The sequence below is a fragment of the Acipenser ruthenus genome, chromosome 12 (genome assembly GCF_902713425.1).
Source record: "Acipenser ruthenus chromosome 12, fAciRut3.2 maternal haplotype, whole genome shotgun sequence".
NCBI classification, from domain to species: Eukaryota; Metazoa; Chordata; class Actinopteri; order Acipenseriformes; family Acipenseridae; genus Acipenser; species Acipenser ruthenus.
In genome coordinates, this window is record NC_081200.1 from 35,924,995 (window position 1) to 35,945,968 (window position 20,974).

The window sequence follows — 20,974 nt, forward strand, 5'->3', positions numbered from 1 at the left end:
TGCAGTATGGCATTCCAATGTTTTTACTTTGAAACAGCAGGATTTCCCCTTTGGGATATTTCACTAATAAAGTATGTCTGTCTGAATCTCGGTTATGCCACAACATTTAAAAACAGCTGACCTAACATACGAACCATCCTTTTTTTTTGTATTGTACTTTACAGCAAAAAAAAAGCCACAAATGCAAGTTATTTTTTATTTTATTTTACTGTAATGTTAACTACAAGCAGTTGTACAATCATTTGACAAGAAAAGTGACAATCCCTTTCTTTACACGACTAGTTTGCATAGGGGATATATGTTGTAAATAAAGGCAGCTAATGGCTTGACAGCCGTCAGGTGCACATTCTGTGTCAATAAGAAGTGGACCCCACAGCCAAGCTCTACAGTGTGCATGTTGTGTACTAAGGGGGACTGGCAGGGCTACAGATATGTTGCAGTTGTTTCAGCCTCCCTGGCCACCAAATGCCATTAACAGCTGTTAGGAAAGTGCTGTGCAAGCTTAAACCGGCCATAACCAAACTGCGGTAGCAGTCTGAACCATTAACATAATAAGTCGATTGCTTTGTGACTTTATATTCATGCTAACGAATATATATTTAATCTGGGGCTTTTAAACACAAAACTCAATAGATTAAAAGGATGACTTTGTTCTCAGTCAAGGCTACCAGCTGTGTAGTGTAATGGGTCGGAGGAGCAGCAGGAACACAAACCTATGGTGTTGCTTGGATGAGGGGCTTAAGAATATATTGTAAATGCTTTTCACTCCACTCCCCTATCTTTAGTCAAGGAGACCTGATTATTTCACCTGCAAGTTTTTTTTGGAACCCATATCCAGTCCTGTAAACCTTTAGAAGCTGCTTATACAAATAAACACTGAATAGAAACACATTGGCACAGCCTCACACAGTGACTGAAAAGTTTACAGTCCTTACAGGCATTTGGGAAACTACATTCAAGTGTCCTACCTCTAGAATTCAATAGAATAAGCAAGGGCAGGGCATTCCCCTCCAGAGTGTAGTTATGTTATACAGCCCATTCGAAAGTAAACCAACACATCTATTACTATTATGATGACACCTGTCAATGTTAAACCAAAGTAGAAAAAAACTGAGACTAATCAAACCCATATTAATAACCACCACTCTATAGTGAGCACTATATAATTAATTTTTCTTGTGTTGAAGGAATATGTTTACATTTAGGAGGTCATTATAGGATAATCTGACTAATTTGCCCAATGATTTTTTTTTTATGCTATTTTATGTAACGTCACAAAAAATCAAATAACAAAAAAACAGAAAATGACAAGTGTCTTTAAATAGAAGGGGTCACCAGGCTTAGGGAACATTACAGTAACTCAAAACCAAGGAATTCTAAAAATAGCAGGCTTTGAATTTAGGCATGGATACAGTGGGTGGTCACACCAAGGGCAAATCAGAAAGTGTTATTTTTAGCTAAATCAATACCTGAGCAAGACATGTATCCATTAGGGGGCATGACATACAAAAGCAAGGAGGGGAGTGTGGCATGCCACTGGAACACTTAATTAAAGGGAACTCTGCTCTCTCATGTTGATGGATGTCATTTTAACTGATGGAATAGACAAAGAAAAAGAAAGGATGGTTAATAGTTTGATACATTTATAACAAAAATAAAAAAATAAAGGAGTCTGCTCAAAGTAGAAAAATAACATAACTTATGGCTGTATTTTTTTTTACAGAAACTAAAACTGGTTATTTACTGTCGAATGAGCAATATAGTTAATGGAATCCAATAGGATGATCAATGTGTAACACAAAGACCTGGGAACTGCACTCGTTCTCACTTTTTCTTCTAATCTCAGGAAGCCCGTACTACATCGGCTGCAATGTAAACAAAGCAGGAACCAAACAATATACCTGTAGTTTCGTCTTAAAACTTCAGTTTAAAACCTTTGGCAAAAAAAATAAAATAAAACAATGTTGTACCGCTTCTAAAATCATCAATGAGTTGACAATATGGAATCCCTATTAGAATGTAAAAATACCGTCCATACGAGTTGATTTATAAATAACCTGCATATTTTCAGAGGACCTCTGAATGATCCAGATGTGCAAGTACATTATAAATGTCACAAATGTGAAGCCTGTCTATAAGCATTACATATACATGTACAGTATATATATACTGACAAAATAATAAATAACTGATATACATAAATAAATGAATGCAAATTAACAACAGGGTTTCACATAATTATCATATTGGAAGTTTCAGAACCACATTAATTATCCTTAACATAATACATATATTCGGTACACTGTAAGTGCTCTTCCACTGAGATGAATTTAACATTAAACCAGTTCTAGTTTTTGAAAAACAAGACCCAAGAGAAAAATAACGTGCAGACAGTGCAACATGCCCTCAAAGGACTGACACCAGTTTTCAACACCTCCTACTGTACCTGTCTACAGGTGTGCTGCTTCTCATGCACTCCGAAAGGGACTCCCTCTGTACTTACAGACAGAGGAGGCACACTGCTGACACAGGGAACAGGGTGCAGGGTGCCCTTTGTAATGTTCCAACTACCATCAACATTGTCATTGCAAACAGAGTCCTTCCAATCCTTTTTTCAATCAGGTGCATAGATATAGTTTTCAGTACCTCTCCACCTTAAAAGAAAAAAAAAGCACTTCATAAGTGATGATACTTTTTACATTTCCTTACAAGCACTGACACAGTACTGTGCTTCAATTTGATACAATGGGATGGTTGCCACATACCTCATGGAGGTGTCTTTTAAAGTCCACAGCATCTACGATGCAACCTAGAAACAGAAATGTTTATATTTTCTTAAATAAGCGTTACATTTGTATGCATGCTGGAAAAGTGCATTATTAAGTGACTGGGTGAGAGTGCAGAGAGAAGACACTGGAATGTTGTAATGTTCATTACCAGTGTGCAGGACGAGGCTGGGCAGCTGAGCATGTAGTGTTTTAGTATTCATTAAGGTGCTCCCTTACCTTGGGCTGCTCCAGTACCAGCCAGCGCTCTGTCACCTGCTGTACATCCTGCCCGCTGAGGGGCTCCCGCAGCTGTGCCCTGACCTCCAGACGCCCACCAGTCGGCTTCCTCCCATCAAATAGCTAAGTCAGGCAAGAGAGACAGATAGCTGATGAAGTCAAAATGACTTTGCAAGGACCTCTTGATAGCTTATTAGACTAAATCTAAAATCAGAGTAAAATCTTGGTTACACGAAGTGTGATGTGAAGAAAAGCAGGATGATGGCAGATCCACCATATGTCTTTCCATCGGACCAATGTAGTGTAAAATTCAGTTTTGAAGGCACTGTTTAGACAGTGGTTTTACTCAGCGTGCATTTTGCAATTAAGGGTAGGGCATCTAAACGGATTTTGACATTACAATTACAGAATGCAAATAACTACTGATTACGTTCTGGAAGGTAAATGCTTCCCGATCTATGGAAACAGATGTAACATCTTAAATTCTGCCACGTAGAATATTGGGAACTGCCAAATTATACAGAACTGTGTAAAATTATACAGAACCCCCCCCCCCCCCCCCCCCCCACGCACCCACCCACCCCAGTGATCCAGTGCTAAGATGACGGTTCCTAGACGGACTATATCCTCTGATGCGTGTTAAAAGTAAACCAAGCTTTACCTCAATGATTTCTCTGACTTCACACTCAGTTTCCAGTTTCTCCAGTTTAAAATGCGCAGTTCCAACTAGTTTATCACTCCTCAAAAAGCCCCTTTGAAACAGGAACAAGGGTTTTATTGTTATTTAGACTGGGGACCTTATACAGGTAAATGGGAACCAAACAGTTACAGCAGCTAAACCCAATCCACAACCCAGATACCCTGAAACATGCAGCAACTTCAGATCACACTCTCCCAGCATTGAGGATTCTGTATTGCAAAGCATATCGTTCATACAGCATTTTCTTCACCAGCAGAGGTCACTAAGTAAAGTAACAAAACCAAAAAAAATCTACAATAAAAGGCTAAGCTTGCAATGTATTCAAGACCAATAGATGACTATTAGGCACAAAAATAAAGAAATAATCTAAGCAAGTAAGCAACTGAATTCAGAGTGTTGTAGGGATGAAATCAATTTGAAGAGTTTTCAATAACATGCCTTACCCTTTGTGCAACACTTCCAACTTGATGCCTTTGGAGTGAATCACTCTCCTCAAGCCCCTGTGGTTTCTATTAATGTTCAGCTTGAAACTCTGGTTATACTCTGAAGAAGAGATACTAGCAAGTCAGACTCCAGGTTCACTCAACCCTTAAACATGATTTTATTATTATTAATAATAATAATAAGAATAATAATAATAATAATAATAATACCTGGACAATTGGTGTTCTTAATTACTGATGTTTTATGTTTCTGTGCTTGTTCCTGCAAAGCAAAAATAGCAAATTACTAGCTCACAACGAACAGAAACAATATAACAGTATGCACAATTTCTGTACAGAAATTACAAAATCATGATAAAAGGATAACAGAACTTAGTACCTAATCTTCTTCATTCAGTTTATATTTCTTGGACCATATTAATAAATGTATTGCAAAATACAAAAAGCTTCACCAATTGCAGCTTTTCTCCTAATGAAGCGGATGTACTTTCTGCCACAAATCTGCATTAAAACTACAGATGTATCCATTAATATTTGAATATATTTGAATTAATTTTAATATATATTTTTACTCACCCCACTGGGATATGGGAATTCGAATTTCACAAATGCATCAAGATCATTTGTTGCTATGCCTGTAAAAAATAATAATAATAATAATAATAACATTATCGGTGCACTTGTATATTGGAGAATACTTGACTCGATTTTATGTTTTTTAAAAACAGAGAGTTAAAACACAATCATAAAACATGTAAGATTTGCAGGGCAGTGGCTAACCTGATGTTTACATAAAAATAAAGAATTAGCACATGACTCGAAATGTTAGTGTTTTCAAACAAACACAATTACACCATGTTACTACCTTCTCCAAACATTAATCAATGACCTACAGACCTTCATGAGTGTCTGTGCCAATAATCATTGTCATAGCCTACTGTTCATCTGGCTGTGCACTTTTTTTTAACTGTTTAACTTCAGTATGAGATTATGAGGGCCCTCCATATATATAGGACTACAATTCCCAGAATGCCACAGGACTGCAGAGGAAATGGAAAGCACCTCAGGCCAATTAAGCCCTGTCAGGGCTCATGACATTGTACCCATAGGCAGACTGGCTGAAGAAGCACGAGCCAGCTTCTGCAGAGACTTGTAACAACAAGGTTCTGTGTTTGTTTGTTTTGGGTTACTGGCAAATGGCTTAGCCGTCCAGTTTTAGTTAGTAAAAGAAGAAAAGTTTCAGTTAGTGGAGTTAGGTTTTGTTTTGATTATTTGTGCAAACAATAAAAATGCACGCAAATGCCTATAAAGCTTAAGATCTGTGTCGCTGTGTAGGGTGAAAAGTATGCCTCAGCCATAAGGCTGAGTTTACTATATATATATATATATATATATATATAATGTGTGTGTGCACTGGTTCTCTTGTCTGCTCTTCAAACAATAACCATCTCTTTGAACCCTTACCAGGAGGCGCTGGCAGATTGATTCCCTTGACAACAATCAGAAGCAACTCTGTGCTGCTGAGCTCTGGAAATATCCTGGGGGGGGGGGAGGGGGGGGGGAAGAGATGAAAATGGGAGACAATTGAACCCATATTCTTTAAAAGGCTTCCTGTTGGGACACTGCAGCGCCTTTGATAAATCAGCTTACTTACTACTAATCATTTAACCATCTACCAAAAAGCATAAGGGACATCATGCATTTAACGTTGGAATTTGCACATATTTAAGACAATGCTAATCGAGGTTGCCGATTCTTCTAACTCATATCAATGGTCTAGTTGCAATCAGTCCATGGGATTTACAGCATAGGCACCAGGATGCCGCAGTTTATTTATAGTGCTGTATTTGAAATTCATGCATATCCTAAAGTAAAAAAATTAAGAACCAAAAGATTCTCAGCACAGTAAAAGTTTCTGTGTTAATGCATTAATAAATGTGTTCATCCCACATCTGACAAAATAATATTAAAAAAAACAGTAAACACTCTGTTGCATTCTTATAAACTTGCTCATAACAAACTTTCAAGGGGGCGTTTTTACGTGCAGTACAGGTCAAATAACATGGGAAATATATTCCATATATAAGATAATCACTGTACCATTGAGTCCCCTGGTCTCCTACCTGGAGGTTAACACTACCTACCGTACAATACTATAGGTCCTCTTCTCAAAATGGTGTTTTGGTGGATCAAGGCCCTGAGCCTGAGCTAGTTTTAAGATCGCAAGGTTCTTTTTACACTCTTCTGACATTTTCTCAAATCTGAAAAAAAAAAGTTGCATAAACAAAAATGGATAAACAATGGTGTGACAGGGCAGCCTTGGTTAACACAATGGGAAATCGCAGGGAAAAGCCAGGTCACATAAGTGATCACCAAGTCAAAAACAACACAGCCTGTACTTTGCTTTAGCAAACAGAACAGATTTTGACATGACTAGCTAACCAGCTCTGTGCTTCTACTTTCTTGTTCATTCAGGCCTATAATCCAGTTTAAATGTTCTATTTTTGATGACAAATCTAAAGGGAAAGTATTTGTACACTTACTTTGTGGTTTCTGTTATATTTCCAAGGTGTGTAAATTGCTTAGAGTAAGAAACACATTTCTGAAAAGAAAGAAAATATCTGTAAGGTCACAGCAGAAATTTTTATGAAAAAGTATAAACTTTTGATACTGTACATAATTGAATTTTTCATTATTATTTTTTTACATCACATTCATGTCAGTATTCACCTCACACTGCTCTTTCAGTATCTTAGCAAGCTGCATGTAAACGTCTTCTGCTTTCTGAGAGATCTGCACATCACTGTGATGCACCAAGATAAAATCATCCTCTTCATCACCCGGAGGGGACGGTACCTGAACAGAATATAATAAAAAAAAATCATGGCTCTCTAGAGAGTAAATATAGAAATCTCATGCAATACAATACAACATATTTTGCATATAAAGCCTTACAGAGCATCTCAGTGCAATAGCATTACCATAGAAGTTAATAATAATAATAATAATAATAATAATAATAATTGCATATAAATCATTATCCCATGTACAATGGACGGAGCAGAGGATCGCTGCCGTTTGGATACTCTATCCAGACTGTCTGGTGACAAGGGGAAGGAGGAAGACAGGAGAAGAGACAAGTGTTATGAGGACTTAATATGGTCCGCTATGTTTACTCTCAGTCCACCACACACAGGTTTACAGTGATCCCTAATTGATTTTAAATGGTCTTGCTCAATTCCTTGGATATTCCCTAGCTGAAGGTACCTTGGATATATCGACAGCCTTCCCGTTCTTGGCAGCCTCTATCATCGGCTCGAATCCCTTGGCAGTGCGCAGAAAGCTCTTGGCCTGTTCCAGGTCATTCTTCTGCTTGGCTTGGATAGCTGCCTTCATGTACTGCTTCCTACGGCCCTCTAGGAACTCAAGCTGCTGCTGAGCTGTGAAATGGTGAAATCTGACAATCATATTGGAGTCTCCTGACTGACAGACAGAGACTGTACTATAAAAAGTTCTTTAAGGTTTGTCTTAATAGTCCATCCTAGTCAATGTTATGAAATGTGATCTGAAGAGGTTCTCGATGGATTACCAAAATGAGATTTTACGTGGAAACATCTTCATATTAATACAAAACAGTGAACATTTTTTCTAATCTCTGCTAAAAGGCTGTTTGTGCTCCTATACATATTTCAGCCCTGCACTTCCGAGAGAAGTTGCAGGAAAAACAGTGATTGGTTACGGAGCATGAAGTAACAATAGTTTCTTCCTCTCAAAAGTCATTATCTTCCCATTACCTGCTTGAGAAAGACCCTCTGCATGGGACTGTCTCTCAGGTGAAGGGGAGGGGGGTGGTCTCCTGGGCTGTCCCGGGGAGTGGCTGCCATGCCCCTGCACTGTTGGCGGCACAGCCAGCGTAGGCTTCTTTGGTTTCTGCGGTGTGGCCAGCGGCTGCTTAGCAGAGGGGGGGGAAGAAATGCAACAGGCAATGAATAATTCATTTAACAATGTTCTACAATTGTATTTAATTAGGTACTTAACTAAGCCACCAAGGATGAAATCTCTTTCAAATGTGTCTTTGACTTGTCATCATGAGAATACATTTACGCAACATATTTTTTACTTGACATATAATTCATGTATTTCTATTGTTATTAGATCTGCTTAGTATGTGTATTAAATACAATGGTTATCTGTGATAGTATGACAGGATAGACGCTCCATCTGAATAATTTTGCATTAATTTGTTTACAGCTTGTGAACCTCTAAGCTGTTTTAATATACTGTGTTTCATTTCTGCATACACACACACACTGCATAGAGTGCAGAAGTTTTGAAAGGCACAAAACACACATACCTCATCCTCCTCATCTTCCTCGTCTACCTCCTTCCCCTCGTCGCTGGCCAGTTTGGAAGCAGCCTCCAGCACAGCAGCGATCCCCTGCTCCGCTCCAGCACCCTCCATCCCGGGGATCGGAGGGAACCCTGCAGAGGGAGAGACAGCACGGTTTCAATTGCATTGCCTCATCTGTTCTGAGCAGTATGGCTCTATACGGCAATACAATGCACTGTAATGAACAGTTCATCCTGCAAAGGAATGGGGAGTGGAAGAGTAGGTACTGGAAGATGGAATAGGAAAGGTGGGGTGTAGAAGCGAATTGGGAGGCTAGCAAGGTCCCAGTGCAGTTACGATAAAACAAGAGGAATGGGTATGGGTCTCACCTGGTGGGACTGGCAGCTCAGCAAAGTTGATGGTTCTGCCCGCTTTGTGTGCTCGGATTGCATCCTGGTATTGCTGCATTAGGAGAGGGAGGGAGATTAGGTCTTGCTTAGTTTCAAATTATACTAAAGCCTAAATTAATCCCACTAAAACTAATTGAAGAGTTTCAGTATCTTAAATTATACAGGTGCATACCCAAGACTGAGACCAGTTAACTGGTCTGCTCTGTTGTGGAGTTATTTTTCATAGACTAATAAGACTAAGTTTTACAGGTCTGCAGCGTTGAAGGAGTAATCAAAAAACAGGAAGGCACTGGCTACAGGTATGATTTACAGAGCTTCCCTATAACACTGCATTGATTTTGTGAAGTGGACCTCAACTCACTGAGAACTAAGCTCAGACCAACATACACATTTCACAGTGAGAAATACCTAAACCCATTCCCTTTTATTCTTTTCTTCTACAATCTGTAACCAGCGGTCTCCCTTTCTCCCTTCTCTTATCCCCACTCCCCCTCACGCACCTTGGCTATCCTGTCATGCATCCTGGCCTTGCGCTCCTCTCCACTGGTTTTAGCCTGAGCTGATGCCTCTTTGTACTTCTCCATCCTCTGCTGTAAAGCCTCCAGCACATCTTTAGGCGGAGGAGGAGCAGCAGCTGGGAACAGAGAGGAAAACACATCAGGTAACAATTCTGTAAGATGCATCCTCTGTAAAGAAACTGCCAGCCCAGAAATGGTTAATGGTGTGAGTGCTCCCTTCACCTGCTGCTGGGGAAACTGCCATGGGCGCTGTTGCTTGTACAGGTTGAGTCTCCTCTGTAGCACCACCTGTTGCATGGGAGGGGGATGACGCAACTTTTCTTATTTCAATATCTAGGGAATTTGGAGGGATACAAATACTTATATAAATACTTACATAAGTAAGCAAAGCAAAAATGAAATTTAAAAAAGGTCAGACACTTACTAATTACGAATTGTTAAAAAGTCATATTGTGTCTAAGAACATAACCAGGATTAATTATAATCCCAAAAAATAATCCAACAAAATTGTTAAACCATTACATTTTTCTATTATCCACTTTATATTAGGACAGTTGCAGATTTCACATTTTTTATTTTTAGAGCAGCAACAATATTTTTTTTTCCTGGACCAATATATCTTATCTTACCTCCTGGAGGTGGTGGCATGTTACTCAGATCGATGGGCTGCCCACCCTCCAAGGCTTCTATCACTGCATCAAATTTCTGCTCCAAATAGAGAAAGGGAAATAGGTAATCTGATGCATATTTATTTATACTGTAAGTACATCACATCAGCAGGTTCATGAATATTAATGCAAAATCAAAATCTAATCCTTAACATTATCAACTCCCTAATCCACACTCCAAGTTACATTAAAATCAGTAAATATGTATTTTGGTTTACCTCCCTAAACCCAAAGCTGTCCATGTTTTACCAAGGTAGTGTTCTATCCTCAAGCAAGTGGTTCCCTTCTCTTACCAACTAGTAACCCCAAGAAAGTTTTTCAATGCAATTATTAAATAATGTAACACGACCACCTTGAATAAGCAGCTACAAGTGTCCAGTCCTTTCTGTCCCACCGGGATTTTATGTTTTTGTCTTGTTGCAGGTGAAAATCTAACGTACAGTAACTATGATACAGTATACACAACAATGTGCCAGGACGTATGAAACACCCTGTATATCGTTTGTATTAGAAGCCGCACCCTACTCACCTTGCCAATTTTCATGTACTCCTTGGCTCTGTCCAAGTCACCTTGTTGTCTGGCTTTCAGAGCTGCTATTTTATATTCCTTCTGTCTCCCTACCAGTAGTAGCTTGGTAGCTTCATGGTCTGTAGCTATACATTAAACAAAAAAAAAAAAAGTTTGTTGTTAAAAAACATGTGTGTGGCACATCCAGTAAAGGCACTCTGCCTAGCCTAGACTAACTCTGCAAGTGCGAATCCAGGCTATGTCATTGCCGACCGTGACCGGGAGTTCCCAGGGGTAATCCACGGTTCACCGCACACCAGCGACCCGTGGCTGATAGGGCGCCTGCGGGTCTGCAGTGGAGCCATTCAGATCTGTGTTGTTCTCCAGTTCTATAGGTCTGATGACTTCGCTGTGGATCCGCAGTGCGAAAAAAAACGGCTTGGCAGGGACACATTTCAGAGGATGCGTGTGTCAGCTGCCGTTTCCCAAGTCGCTGGGGGGTTGCAGCAGTGAACCGGGATTAATAATAACACAATTGGCAATTCTAAATTGGTGAGAAAAATGGGGTAAACATGTGTGTGTGTGTATGTTTCACTTTGCATACCCAGAAGAGTGGAGGTAGCATGTGTTTTTGAATATCTGTGTATAAAAGGTTTTAGTGTTCATCTATAAACTGTGTTTATTTGTGTGTTTTTAAGCAAGTCTTTAGCTTACTTAATTTAGTTGCCTCAAAACATTGTGAGACACACCAGGCCCCTACTTCTGCAAGCATAATTCGGCATCCATACCTTTGCATGGAGTTGTGTGCAAAACATCACTACGAGATTTAAGTGTGGTTTTGGGAATGCAGAACTCGGTACAGAGAACCTCAATTATTCCTTAGAAAGCCAGAAAACAACCCAGCATCTTCACGCAGGCATAGCTATGTATGCAGGGTAGTTTGTGGTCCCGGCTCCTTCACCTGCTTTTGAATCTATTCCTTTGTCTGCTTCGCTGACTTTGAGCTCTGGGGCTGGGAGTGCTGTCTCTACTGGGGTCTCTGGGGCAGTTGCAGGTTCAGGTTCCTCAGTCTCCTCTGCTTTTCTGTCTATCACAGCTGGGCCCTCTGATTCTGAAATAGGTTCCTTGACTCCCACTGGCAATCCCTCGGAATGAGCCTCACTCTCAGAATCTTGGACGACAGCCGGAGCAGCAGTTTTTCCAGTGGTCACTGGGGGTGGGATTTCAGCCTCGTTGATTTTTTTGCCTTTCTTAATAGATGTCAGCATTGTCTCTAAGGTCTGTGCAAAAAAAAAAAAAAAAAAGTAACACAGGGTGACACTAAAGTTGTTTACTGAACCCCCATATATTGATTCCAGACTACATATAAACATGTTTTAAAGATATTCTGCCAATATAACAATGATGGGCCTTGCATTCATGTTGAGTGCCTCCCATTCGTTTCTTTAACACAACTTTATTTAAATTAATCTTTATGAATAGAGCCTGTTGAGTCAATGGTTAGGAGACTATTTCATGCACTACTTGGATCTTTAACATATTAAACTGTTGGTCAACATTAGGTTCACAATCCTTTACATTCACATACAAAATGATGAAGGATAAAATGACACTAAGTAAAGGAAACTTACCTTCAGGCCCCTGTCGTATCTCCGTGCTTTGGATGTCTCCCCACTTGCCTTGGCGTTGCTGATAGCAGTCTTGTACATTCCTATTCTTTCCTCTAGGGTGCGCTGTACACCACTAGGGGCAGCTGTAACCTCAGGCACCTGGGCAAAAACACAGTGTTCAACTGTTTAAAACTTCACTCTACAGGACAGTTTTACATAATCTGAGACAGTCAGAAAAGCACAAACCTGCATGTTTAACTTCTACACTGCTTCTGTCAATGTATGAAAACGTTATATTTAGTAAACGTACTGCACTATGAAAGTAGAATTCTCAATCTTGGCTTTTTGTTCATTGCTCTGTTCTGATGAAAATGTACTGGCTGGCAAAGCAGAGGCAGAAAATAAAGAGAGAAAAAGACCAGTTCTGAAGAAAAAAACAAGGGAGTCATTCATGCCCAATCACCCATGTAACTGTAATCTGTGACTTTTATTGGAAGCACCAGCATTTTTTTTTCTATTACTTAAATTTTCCATGCAATTCACTGTTGGGTGCTAAAAAAAACCTTGAGTCCCCACCCTAAATACAGAACAAGGGTACGTACAGTTCATATAAACAATTCTGTACTTGTTATTTAGAAGTACTGGACTTGTATACAAAGGTGTCTTCTGTCTTATTCCCCAGTACCATAGGCACAGTTATGTGGTTTTTTTATTAAATTTTTTGGAGTTAATAGCGCTCTGTTTTTTGTTACTTTTTCAACAAATGTATTGACTCCATCTTGCGTGTGCCAAGTCATCCTAATGTTTTAACATTAGTATTTTCATCTAATCATAGGGAAACCTTTTAGGTCACACATTGCCGCCACATTTAGCAGCAAAGCAGTTACAAAAACAAAAAGCTCTGAAACAAGCAAAAAGCAAGCATATCACTAATTTCAGTGCAAGCAATGTATGATAAACGACACATTTTGAGGCTCTACTGAACCTACCTGTGGTTCTGAGTCTGTTTGCGATGGAGTTGTTTTGGGTGCAGGGGGTGTTTTCACGGCGACAGACGATTCTGTGGGTTCTGTATCAACATGTTCTGCTTCCTCCGCCTCTCCAACCACATCCTGTAACTCTGCCTAGAAAGGAGCAACAAGCATGGTACGGTTTCACAATGAGGTTTTGTGATGTTTTACCTCAGAAAAATCAAAACTTGTATAACTAGAAAATGAATAAGAAATGGACAGGTCCATATGTAAAGGGCTTAAAAGTCTTGATACTGTACACAGGTGGGTTTTCACTGAGTTTCAAAAAGTAGAATAATATTGGTTGAACAAAGGGCTCGTAAAAACAATTGAGCTAGAAACACATGACCCTACGCTTTGACAACAAGTTAAACACCAAACAGGATGGAAAATACAAATGGTGCATTAATTTCAAACCAAATGGCTACTAAAAAATGAATGACTAAATAAATAAATAAATAAATAAATAAAACCCACCAACAAGTCCTCATCGTTTTCCAAATCTTCATCATCATCTTCATCGTCGCTGTCTCTCATGCAGTTCTCAGCCATTTTCTCAATGTCCTCCATTGGCAAGGGGGCTAAAGGACATGTCACACTTAATTCAAAAGATGACCATCAGTATACAGACCCATTGAACAGAACACATGGTGCTCTATTAAAAGGGGTCGACTTTATAACAGACACTTTGTTAAATCACTAGGGGCAGAGGAACAGACAGACCTATAAACTGGGAGACAGAAAAGCATTACGGATGGAATCTGTCTGTCCGTTCCATATGGGAAGAGAGACAAAGACTATAGTTAGACTATTTTAAATACAATGTTCCTGACAAATGAGGTGCATGGTAAATGGATACAGGCAATTGCTGATATGCTACACAGAAGCCGTATGTTTTACGCATGTTTAGATTCTATACTTACTCTTCCCTTTAGGTTTGGGCTTCCCACCATCCCCTGATTTCTTCCCCATAATGGCAGCAAATTCTGCCTCCAAATCTCCATCATCTACATCGCCATCCAGATCCATCATCATCTCATCTGGGTTGAAATCCATGAACAGCCCCATCTGGCAGCCAAAGAAAAAAAAAGAAAAACACTGAAAATGTAGTATCAGTGCTGCTGCACTTTATTGATTGGATTGGACTTGACCTGGACATTCAAAAGTCTCCAGTCCCATTAAGGAGTCAGGCAGTGACTGTGGGAAAACATGTGATGGGTTCAAGCTGAATAGGGGCATAATATTTATTTGCTTAATAGTCAAATTCATGTTCTTTCTTAGTATGGAATAAATACCATTCGAATATACTGGGCTTGCCTACCTCAGGAAACAACCTGTTTATTAAAAAGCCTATACATCTTGACTATATATACTGTACAGTGAGATCGCGAGGTACAACAAGCAGTGCAAAATAGACACTGTACACTCGGCGTCATATCCCGATACAGTATGTGACACCATAACGACAATTTATACCATACGACGACTATACATTTAACGTTTCAAACACGTGGTCTGCTGTTCTTTAAAACGTAAATGTATAACAACATATTTTACATTACTAACAACATCACACCTGCTTCCGTCCTGGGAGTGGTTATCGGTAGTAAAACTAAACAGTGGATGACGTTAGAAACACATTACATTAAATTATTGAATTCAACAATGACATTCGCACGTATTGCAAATGCTGCTTATTTATGGGATCATATATTGCTGTAATAAAAAGATAAACAATCAAGGCTTCATTCACGATTGTTTATCCAGTGGTTGTGCTTGTGGTTGATTTACCTGTTTGGCTGCAGCGGCACCTTGGCCTTTGGACAGCGGCTGTTTCTTGTTTTTCCTACCCAGCATATCGACTCAACAGGCGGCTAAGCTCTGAGGGAAAACCCCGTGAGACTGAAGGGTTGAAAAACAGAAAATAAACACACAAAAAAAAAACAACACCAGCTTTTTCATTATCACGGGGAGTGGGGGGAGTGGGGGGGGAACATAATCAGATTCAGTAGATAAAGAAAAACAACAACGTAGGTAATAAGAAACAAATATCGTACTGGCCTAGCTTAGCTACATAGTGTATAGTGGCCCACTGTATAAGCACATTATGTCATTTGTTTTACAAAATACATTCAATTGAAAAGTAAATATAAAAGCAATTTGCTCATAGTTAACAAACGAGTCTTCCAAAGACTGGTATATCAGAGTGTGATTATTTGGAAAACATACCCCCAATAAATAGAAAATACACAACATTAAAAAAGCGGTTACATTGATTTTAGCCGGTAAGAGTGGTTGTTTTCTGAAAATAATGTTCAATCTGTATAAACAAAATTCAACTGTGAAGTTCGGGCGACCTGGATTTCGAGAAAAGCAGGCGATTAATAACAAGCGAGCAAAATTATTATTTTTAAAACAAGCCAAAGTACTGAGGTATTACCTTGAAAACGAAACAGTCGTGGTTATTTTGTTCTTGGATTTTTTAAAATGTTTTAAGTCTGTGTTTCCAAACGAAAAGCAAACAGTTCACACTACTTTAACTAACGTTGTTCTTCCGCAGCTGACTACATATGCAGCGAAAAACGATGTTGTACACACAGCCTAAAGCAGCAGCTTGTGACTCGGGTAACTACAGTGCAGCGTAGATAGTGACACAATGCACTGCTAAGGACAAATGTTTTCCATCACGTAGATTTGTAGCGCGGAGACATAATAATAATAATAATAATAATAATAATAATAATAATAATAATAATATTTTATTTTACATCATGTAATCAAAGAAACTACAAAATGACATCGCAAAAGTCTACCGGAAGCCATAATAGTAGTACAGTATTTCTTGTTAGATTTTGAAATGTCACATGTTTCAATTGTTGGCAGTGTTTTGTTAAGCATATGGAAAACTACAAAACGGTATGTAATTTAATGTTAACGTAACATTATTCAGCAGGTTTCGTTCTACTTTATGAAGCAATATGAGCTAAAAACACGTACACGTAACTGTTCTGGTTTCAGTAGATTACGGATTGTTCATTCCATCATTTCATTAGAACATATTGTGTAATTTATAAACCTTGCCTTGATCAAAGGAGTATTTTAATTTCAATATGATGAATGGTCTATGTATTTTTCTCAGAGCCATACACTAATTAAATACAATTTTATTTTGAAAATGAAATACAGTATTTCAGATTTTTATAAACAGAATGTGAATAATCAGATACGGAAAACAAGAAAAATACAGACAGTTGGACAAACATAAATACATTCATCTACTATAACCTGTACTAAAGAATGCCAATAGCAAGTTTCCTCTCAGTTGGAAGCGCTCCATATGTATACAAACGCAAGTACATATTGAGTTGGGACAGCCAAACTCCATTTATATTTCTATTCGGCTTCCTATTTGGCGTGTGTCCCAAAATCCACTGGAATATCCAGACCATGTTTTTACGGTAGTCTGAAATAAATCCGATCAGTAGGGGCTGTTGGGTGCTGTTGCCATGGTGACCATACAACAAACTTTAGAACGGCCCAATCAGAGAGTAGACGCCGGGCCATTTAAACCTGCTTCACAGGACCGTTGCAGTCACCGATTGAAACAATCAGATGAAAAAAAACAAAAACAAATTAAAAAAAAAAAAATAGTGGTAGGAGCACGCGTAGTTGTGCAACAAAGGACTGAATTATTTTAAAATATTTTTGTCATTGTAAAAGTGTCGCTTTTTTTAAATTATATTCGTGTAAGACATAGTGTTTTGGAGCATACATTGGCGTCTTGTTTTGTGGTGAGTTTCGTTTTCTGTTCATGATGTTTGGGTTTGTTCGTTTTTGGTGATTTTATTTTTATATTTAGACATGCAAGTTAATCTACGAAACTTTATATTAACCAAACATGCATATCATACCTTTTCAAAATGAGCAATTAAAAAAATCTTATAAAACAAACATTTTTTTTTTTTTTTGTGCAGGAAGTGCTGACAACCTCGAGCTAAACATGTCCCAGTTTATGTTTGAGAATGACCTGGGAAAAGTTCTTAAACTGGACATGCCCATAACAAATGCACCAATGCCAAGGTGGCAGCGCAAGGTCAGTTCTTCGTCAGGATCCGGATCAACCTCTGCTAACACCAGCCTTACCCCAATGAAGGCTGGTAACAAATCACTAAGCACATCCAAGACACCTGGAAAAACGCCAGGTACATTTAGCTTCATTCTTTACCCCCTATAATGGGGAGCTGTACCTTATGGCTTTAATATACACACTGTACTTTAAAATTTGTAACGGTAGAAAGTAGCTAAAAAACGTTTGGTATTGTCTTGTGGGCAGGTGTATTTTGACTCGAAGTAACATGCACTAGATGGGTTTTAAGCTGTAGTTGGTGGTATAACTACTTTTACAAGTGTATAGGGCGTTTTTGCAGTAAGTAAAGTTAGCTTGATTATCGATTAGCTGCTATTATTATTATTATTATTATTATTATTATTAATAATAAAGCCCCTAATTCTAAACCACAACAGAAAAAAGCAACCTGTGTAACCAGCATGATTAATTATAATTAAGAGAAGTAATAAAATCTAATGTCGAAGAGCAAGTTAAATTTCCTGTGGTAGTGTTTTCTTGGAATTAATTTATTCTGTTTATTTTCAGGCAAAAACACCAAGGCGCAGAACACCCCATCAAAAGCAGGTGGTGACCGATATATTCCAATCAGAAACAAGCAGCAGTTGGAGGTGGCTAGCTTCCTCATAAGTAAAGAGAATGCGCCATGTCACACCACACCCACAGAAAAGGTGGGTCAGCCCTTTTTGCCAAGGATTTACTTTGAGATCACCATAAAAATGCATATGGCTTTTCTGTGCATGAATTTGGAATACTGGTACTTTTCTATACCACTTTCACATGTTGGGAGACTCAGTATTTTAAAGCATTTACCTTTTTTTTGGGGGGGGGGGGGGGCTGCTTCTGCTTCTGCTTCTGCTTCTGCTTCTGCTTCTGCTTCTGCTTCAATACAGTCCACTTTTAAGAATACACTTTAAAACCCAGTGTTTTTTGTATTGATGTGTGTCATTGCTAGTGAATGCAACTATGTCTTAACTGCATATTTCCTATCCCAAGGACCACCAGAAAGCATGGTCTATGAACCTCAATGGCTATGATATCAATGAGGCAAAGATTGTGCACTTGGTTGGCAAGCCCCTGAATGCACCTGAAGGTAATGGACGATATATATAAAATGTATTGTGATTCTCTTGTGTTGTATAGTGCTGTTTTATTTATTTTCATATATAGCAGCAGTGTGGAGTAGTGATTAGTGCTCTGGACTCTTGACCCGGAGAGTCGTGTGTTAAATCCCAGGTGGGGGACACTGCTGCTGTACCCTTGAGCAAGGTACTTTACCTAGATTGCTCCAGTAAAAACCCAACTCTATAAATGGGTAATTGTATGGGGGGAAAAAAAAAATTGTATGTAAAAAAAAAAAAAAAATGTGATATCTTGTAACAATTGTAAGTCGCCCTGGATAAGGGCGTCTGCTAAGAAATAAATAATATATAAATTTAATGTTTGACTAACTATTTCATTTGTGTGCAGGCTACCAGAATAATCTGAAAGTTCTCTACAGTCAGAAGACCACTCCTGTCTCAACCAAAAAGACCACTCGATACATGTCCTCTGTACCGGACAAAATCCTGGATGCTCCTGAAATAAGAAATGACTTCTGTAAGTTATCCAGATTGCATTAATGCATGACTTCTGAAGTCTAGTCAACTAAACTCCATTTATACTTTTTACTTTTTTGGTATTCTACTTCAGGTAGAAGCCAGGCAGGAGTTGTGTGGATTTGTTTTCCTTAATGTGGTGGAACATCTCTTCCACAGATCTGAACCTTATTGACTGGAGCAGTCAGAATCACGTGGCTGTAGCTCTACACAACAACGTGTACCTGTGGAATGCTGCTACAGGTGACATTGTCTTGCTGATGCAGGTGGAAAGTGAAGAACACATCTCCTCTGTCTCTTGGATCAAAGAAGGGAACTTTCTGGCAGTGGGTGCAAGTGATGCTAAAGTACAGGTAAGCTTCTTAATCCTGTTTTTTGATAGGCAGTGGCAGGATGGGACTAGTGTTACCTAGACATGTATGCTTGCATTATTTGGGTATTCAGGGTAACTGATTGCAATTCACATCCTGAAGACTAGGGTAGATCCAATATTGCAGTGTGTGTGTTTTTTTTTTTTTTTTTTAAATCTATAAAACCTATGATTTTACTAGCACATGACCTTTTTAAAGTCCCCATGTTTTAAATGCAAAGCGTCTTTTGTTTTTTCTCTTGCTAGCTCTGGGATGTTGAATCGCAGAAACGGCTGCGTAATATGGCAAGTCACACATCACGAGTTGCTTCCCTAAGCTGGAATAACCATGTCCTATCGAGGTATGAATCTGTCTTAGCTTGAGCTGTTTTACTTTTTTAGTTCAGATGTGAATACCTTTTCTTTTTAAGCTTGGATTTTTATGCTTCTCCAGTGGTGCAAGATCTGGGCACATTCATCACCATGATGTCAGGGTGGCTGAACACCATATAGCTACTCTTTCTGGGCACTCTCAGGAGGTGTGTGGTCTCAAGTGGTCCCCTGATGGAAAGTACTTGGCCAGCGGTGCCAATGACAACCTGGTCTATGTGTGGCCAAATGTCCAAGAAAGCAGAGATTCCACTCCAGTACACTGCTTTACGCAGCACCAGGGGGCAGTCAAGGTAAGGGACTCAGGAATATCTATGAAATTGTAACTAACAGACTAAAACTGATCTTACCCTGAATATTTTATTTATTGAAATAAACATTTTATTTATTCAGGCCTTGGCCTGGTGCCCATGGCAGACTAACATACTTGCTAGTGGAGGTGGAACCAGCGATAGACACATTCGTATCTGGAACGTGTCATCTGGCTCTTGTTTAAGTTCGCTAGATACAGAATCGCAGGTAAGAATCTACTTTCAATAAGCTTCTCTTGTTCCCTCCCACCCCCTTTTTCTAGTTCAAGTCTTATTTAACCTTGCAGGTCTGTTCATTGGTCTTTGCACCAAACTACAAGGAACTTGTGTCTGGACATGGTTATGCACAGAACCAGCTAGTTCTCTGGAAATACCCCTCAATGGTTAAAGTTGCAGAACTAAGAGGTAACTTTTCTTTTGACCTTGCTGAATTCCAAAATCTTAGTTTGATCACTTAGGAATTTTGCCAAAACAGTGGTATTTGTGATTAACCAGGACCTAATGTTTAGATTAGTATGCATACTAGAACTGTTTTCTAACAGTCTTTCATTTTATAAATAGGACACCAGGGCAGAGTTCTCAATCTGGCACTGAGTCCCGATGGCTCAACAGTCGTATCCGCAGCGGCTGATGAAACTCTACGTTTCTGGAAATGTTGTGCAGTGGATCCTGCCAAGAAGGAAAGGACAGCCACTAAATCCACCAGCATCATTCACCAGGGCATCCGATGATGTCTCTTCCTGTTTTTTGCATTTTTCACTTTACAGCAATCGTAAGAACTATTGCCTGTTTGTACAGTTGCATATACTGATTGTGTGTGTTTTTTTTTTTTTTAATCAATGTAAAATGTATTCTGCTTTTTTAAAATAAAGTTTTAATTGTTTGGTTTTATACTTGCTGGTTTTAGTATGTTTCTTTAAACATGAGTTCAGCACATTTTTGTGTGTTCATCTATACTAATTAACATTAGAGCTGTTAAACTGATTGTGCAAACCATA

At 38.9% G+C, this 20,974-nt stretch overlaps 2 protein-coding genes across 3 annotated transcripts; one reads left to right on the forward strand and one right to left on the reverse strand.

The window, feature by feature from the left end:
* Positions 1 to 184: 184 nt before the first annotated feature.
* Positions 185 to 15,862, reverse strand: LOC117416928 (coiled-coil and C2 domain-containing protein 1B-like). 2 transcript variants are annotated; one of them, XM_059034973.1, is made up of 26 exons: positions 15,643 to 15,862; positions 14,994 to 15,104; positions 14,126 to 14,270; positions 13,680 to 13,783; positions 13,182 to 13,316; positions 12,214 to 12,351; positions 11,544 to 11,862; positions 10,604 to 10,728; positions 10,036 to 10,111; positions 9,629 to 9,739; positions 9,389 to 9,522; positions 8,868 to 8,940; positions 8,503 to 8,630; positions 7,943 to 8,096; positions 7,412 to 7,588; positions 6,879 to 7,000; positions 6,692 to 6,750; positions 6,293 to 6,409; positions 5,613 to 5,686; positions 4,725 to 4,783; positions 4,359 to 4,410; positions 4,149 to 4,248; positions 3,667 to 3,757; positions 3,006 to 3,128; positions 2,766 to 2,809; positions 185 to 2,654 (listed from the first exon to the last, which is right to left on the reverse strand). In XM_059034973.1, exons 2-25 carry the CDS (start codon positions 15,057 to 15,059, stop codon positions 2,798 to 2,800), a joined length of 2,694 nt encoding a protein of 897 aa, XP_058890956.1. In that variant the 5' UTR covers positions 15,060 to 15,104; positions 15,643 to 15,862; the 3' UTR covers positions 185 to 2,654; positions 2,766 to 2,797. The 2 variants fall into 2 exon arrangements, with proteins under 2 accessions (XP_058890956.1, XP_058890954.1); XM_059034971.1 differs by having other exon boundaries at positions 7,943 to 8,099.
* A 923-nt stretch (positions 15,863 to 16,785) lies between these two features.
* On the forward strand, positions 16,786 to 20,867 carry LOC117416929 (cell division cycle protein 20 homolog). Its single transcript, XM_034028422.3, has 11 exons — positions 16,786 to 16,993; positions 17,177 to 17,404; positions 17,857 to 17,999; positions 18,325 to 18,421; positions 18,799 to 18,927; positions 19,086 to 19,279; positions 19,543 to 19,637; positions 19,730 to 19,958; positions 20,059 to 20,184; positions 20,264 to 20,381; positions 20,538 to 20,867. The coding sequence occupies exons 2-11, from the start codon at positions 17,203 to 17,205 to the stop codon at positions 20,705 to 20,707; spliced, it is 1,503 nt and encodes a 500-aa protein (XP_033884313.3). The 5' UTR covers positions 16,786 to 16,993; positions 17,177 to 17,202; the 3' UTR covers positions 20,708 to 20,867.
* The last annotated feature ends 107 nt before the right edge of the window (positions 20,868 to 20,974 follow it).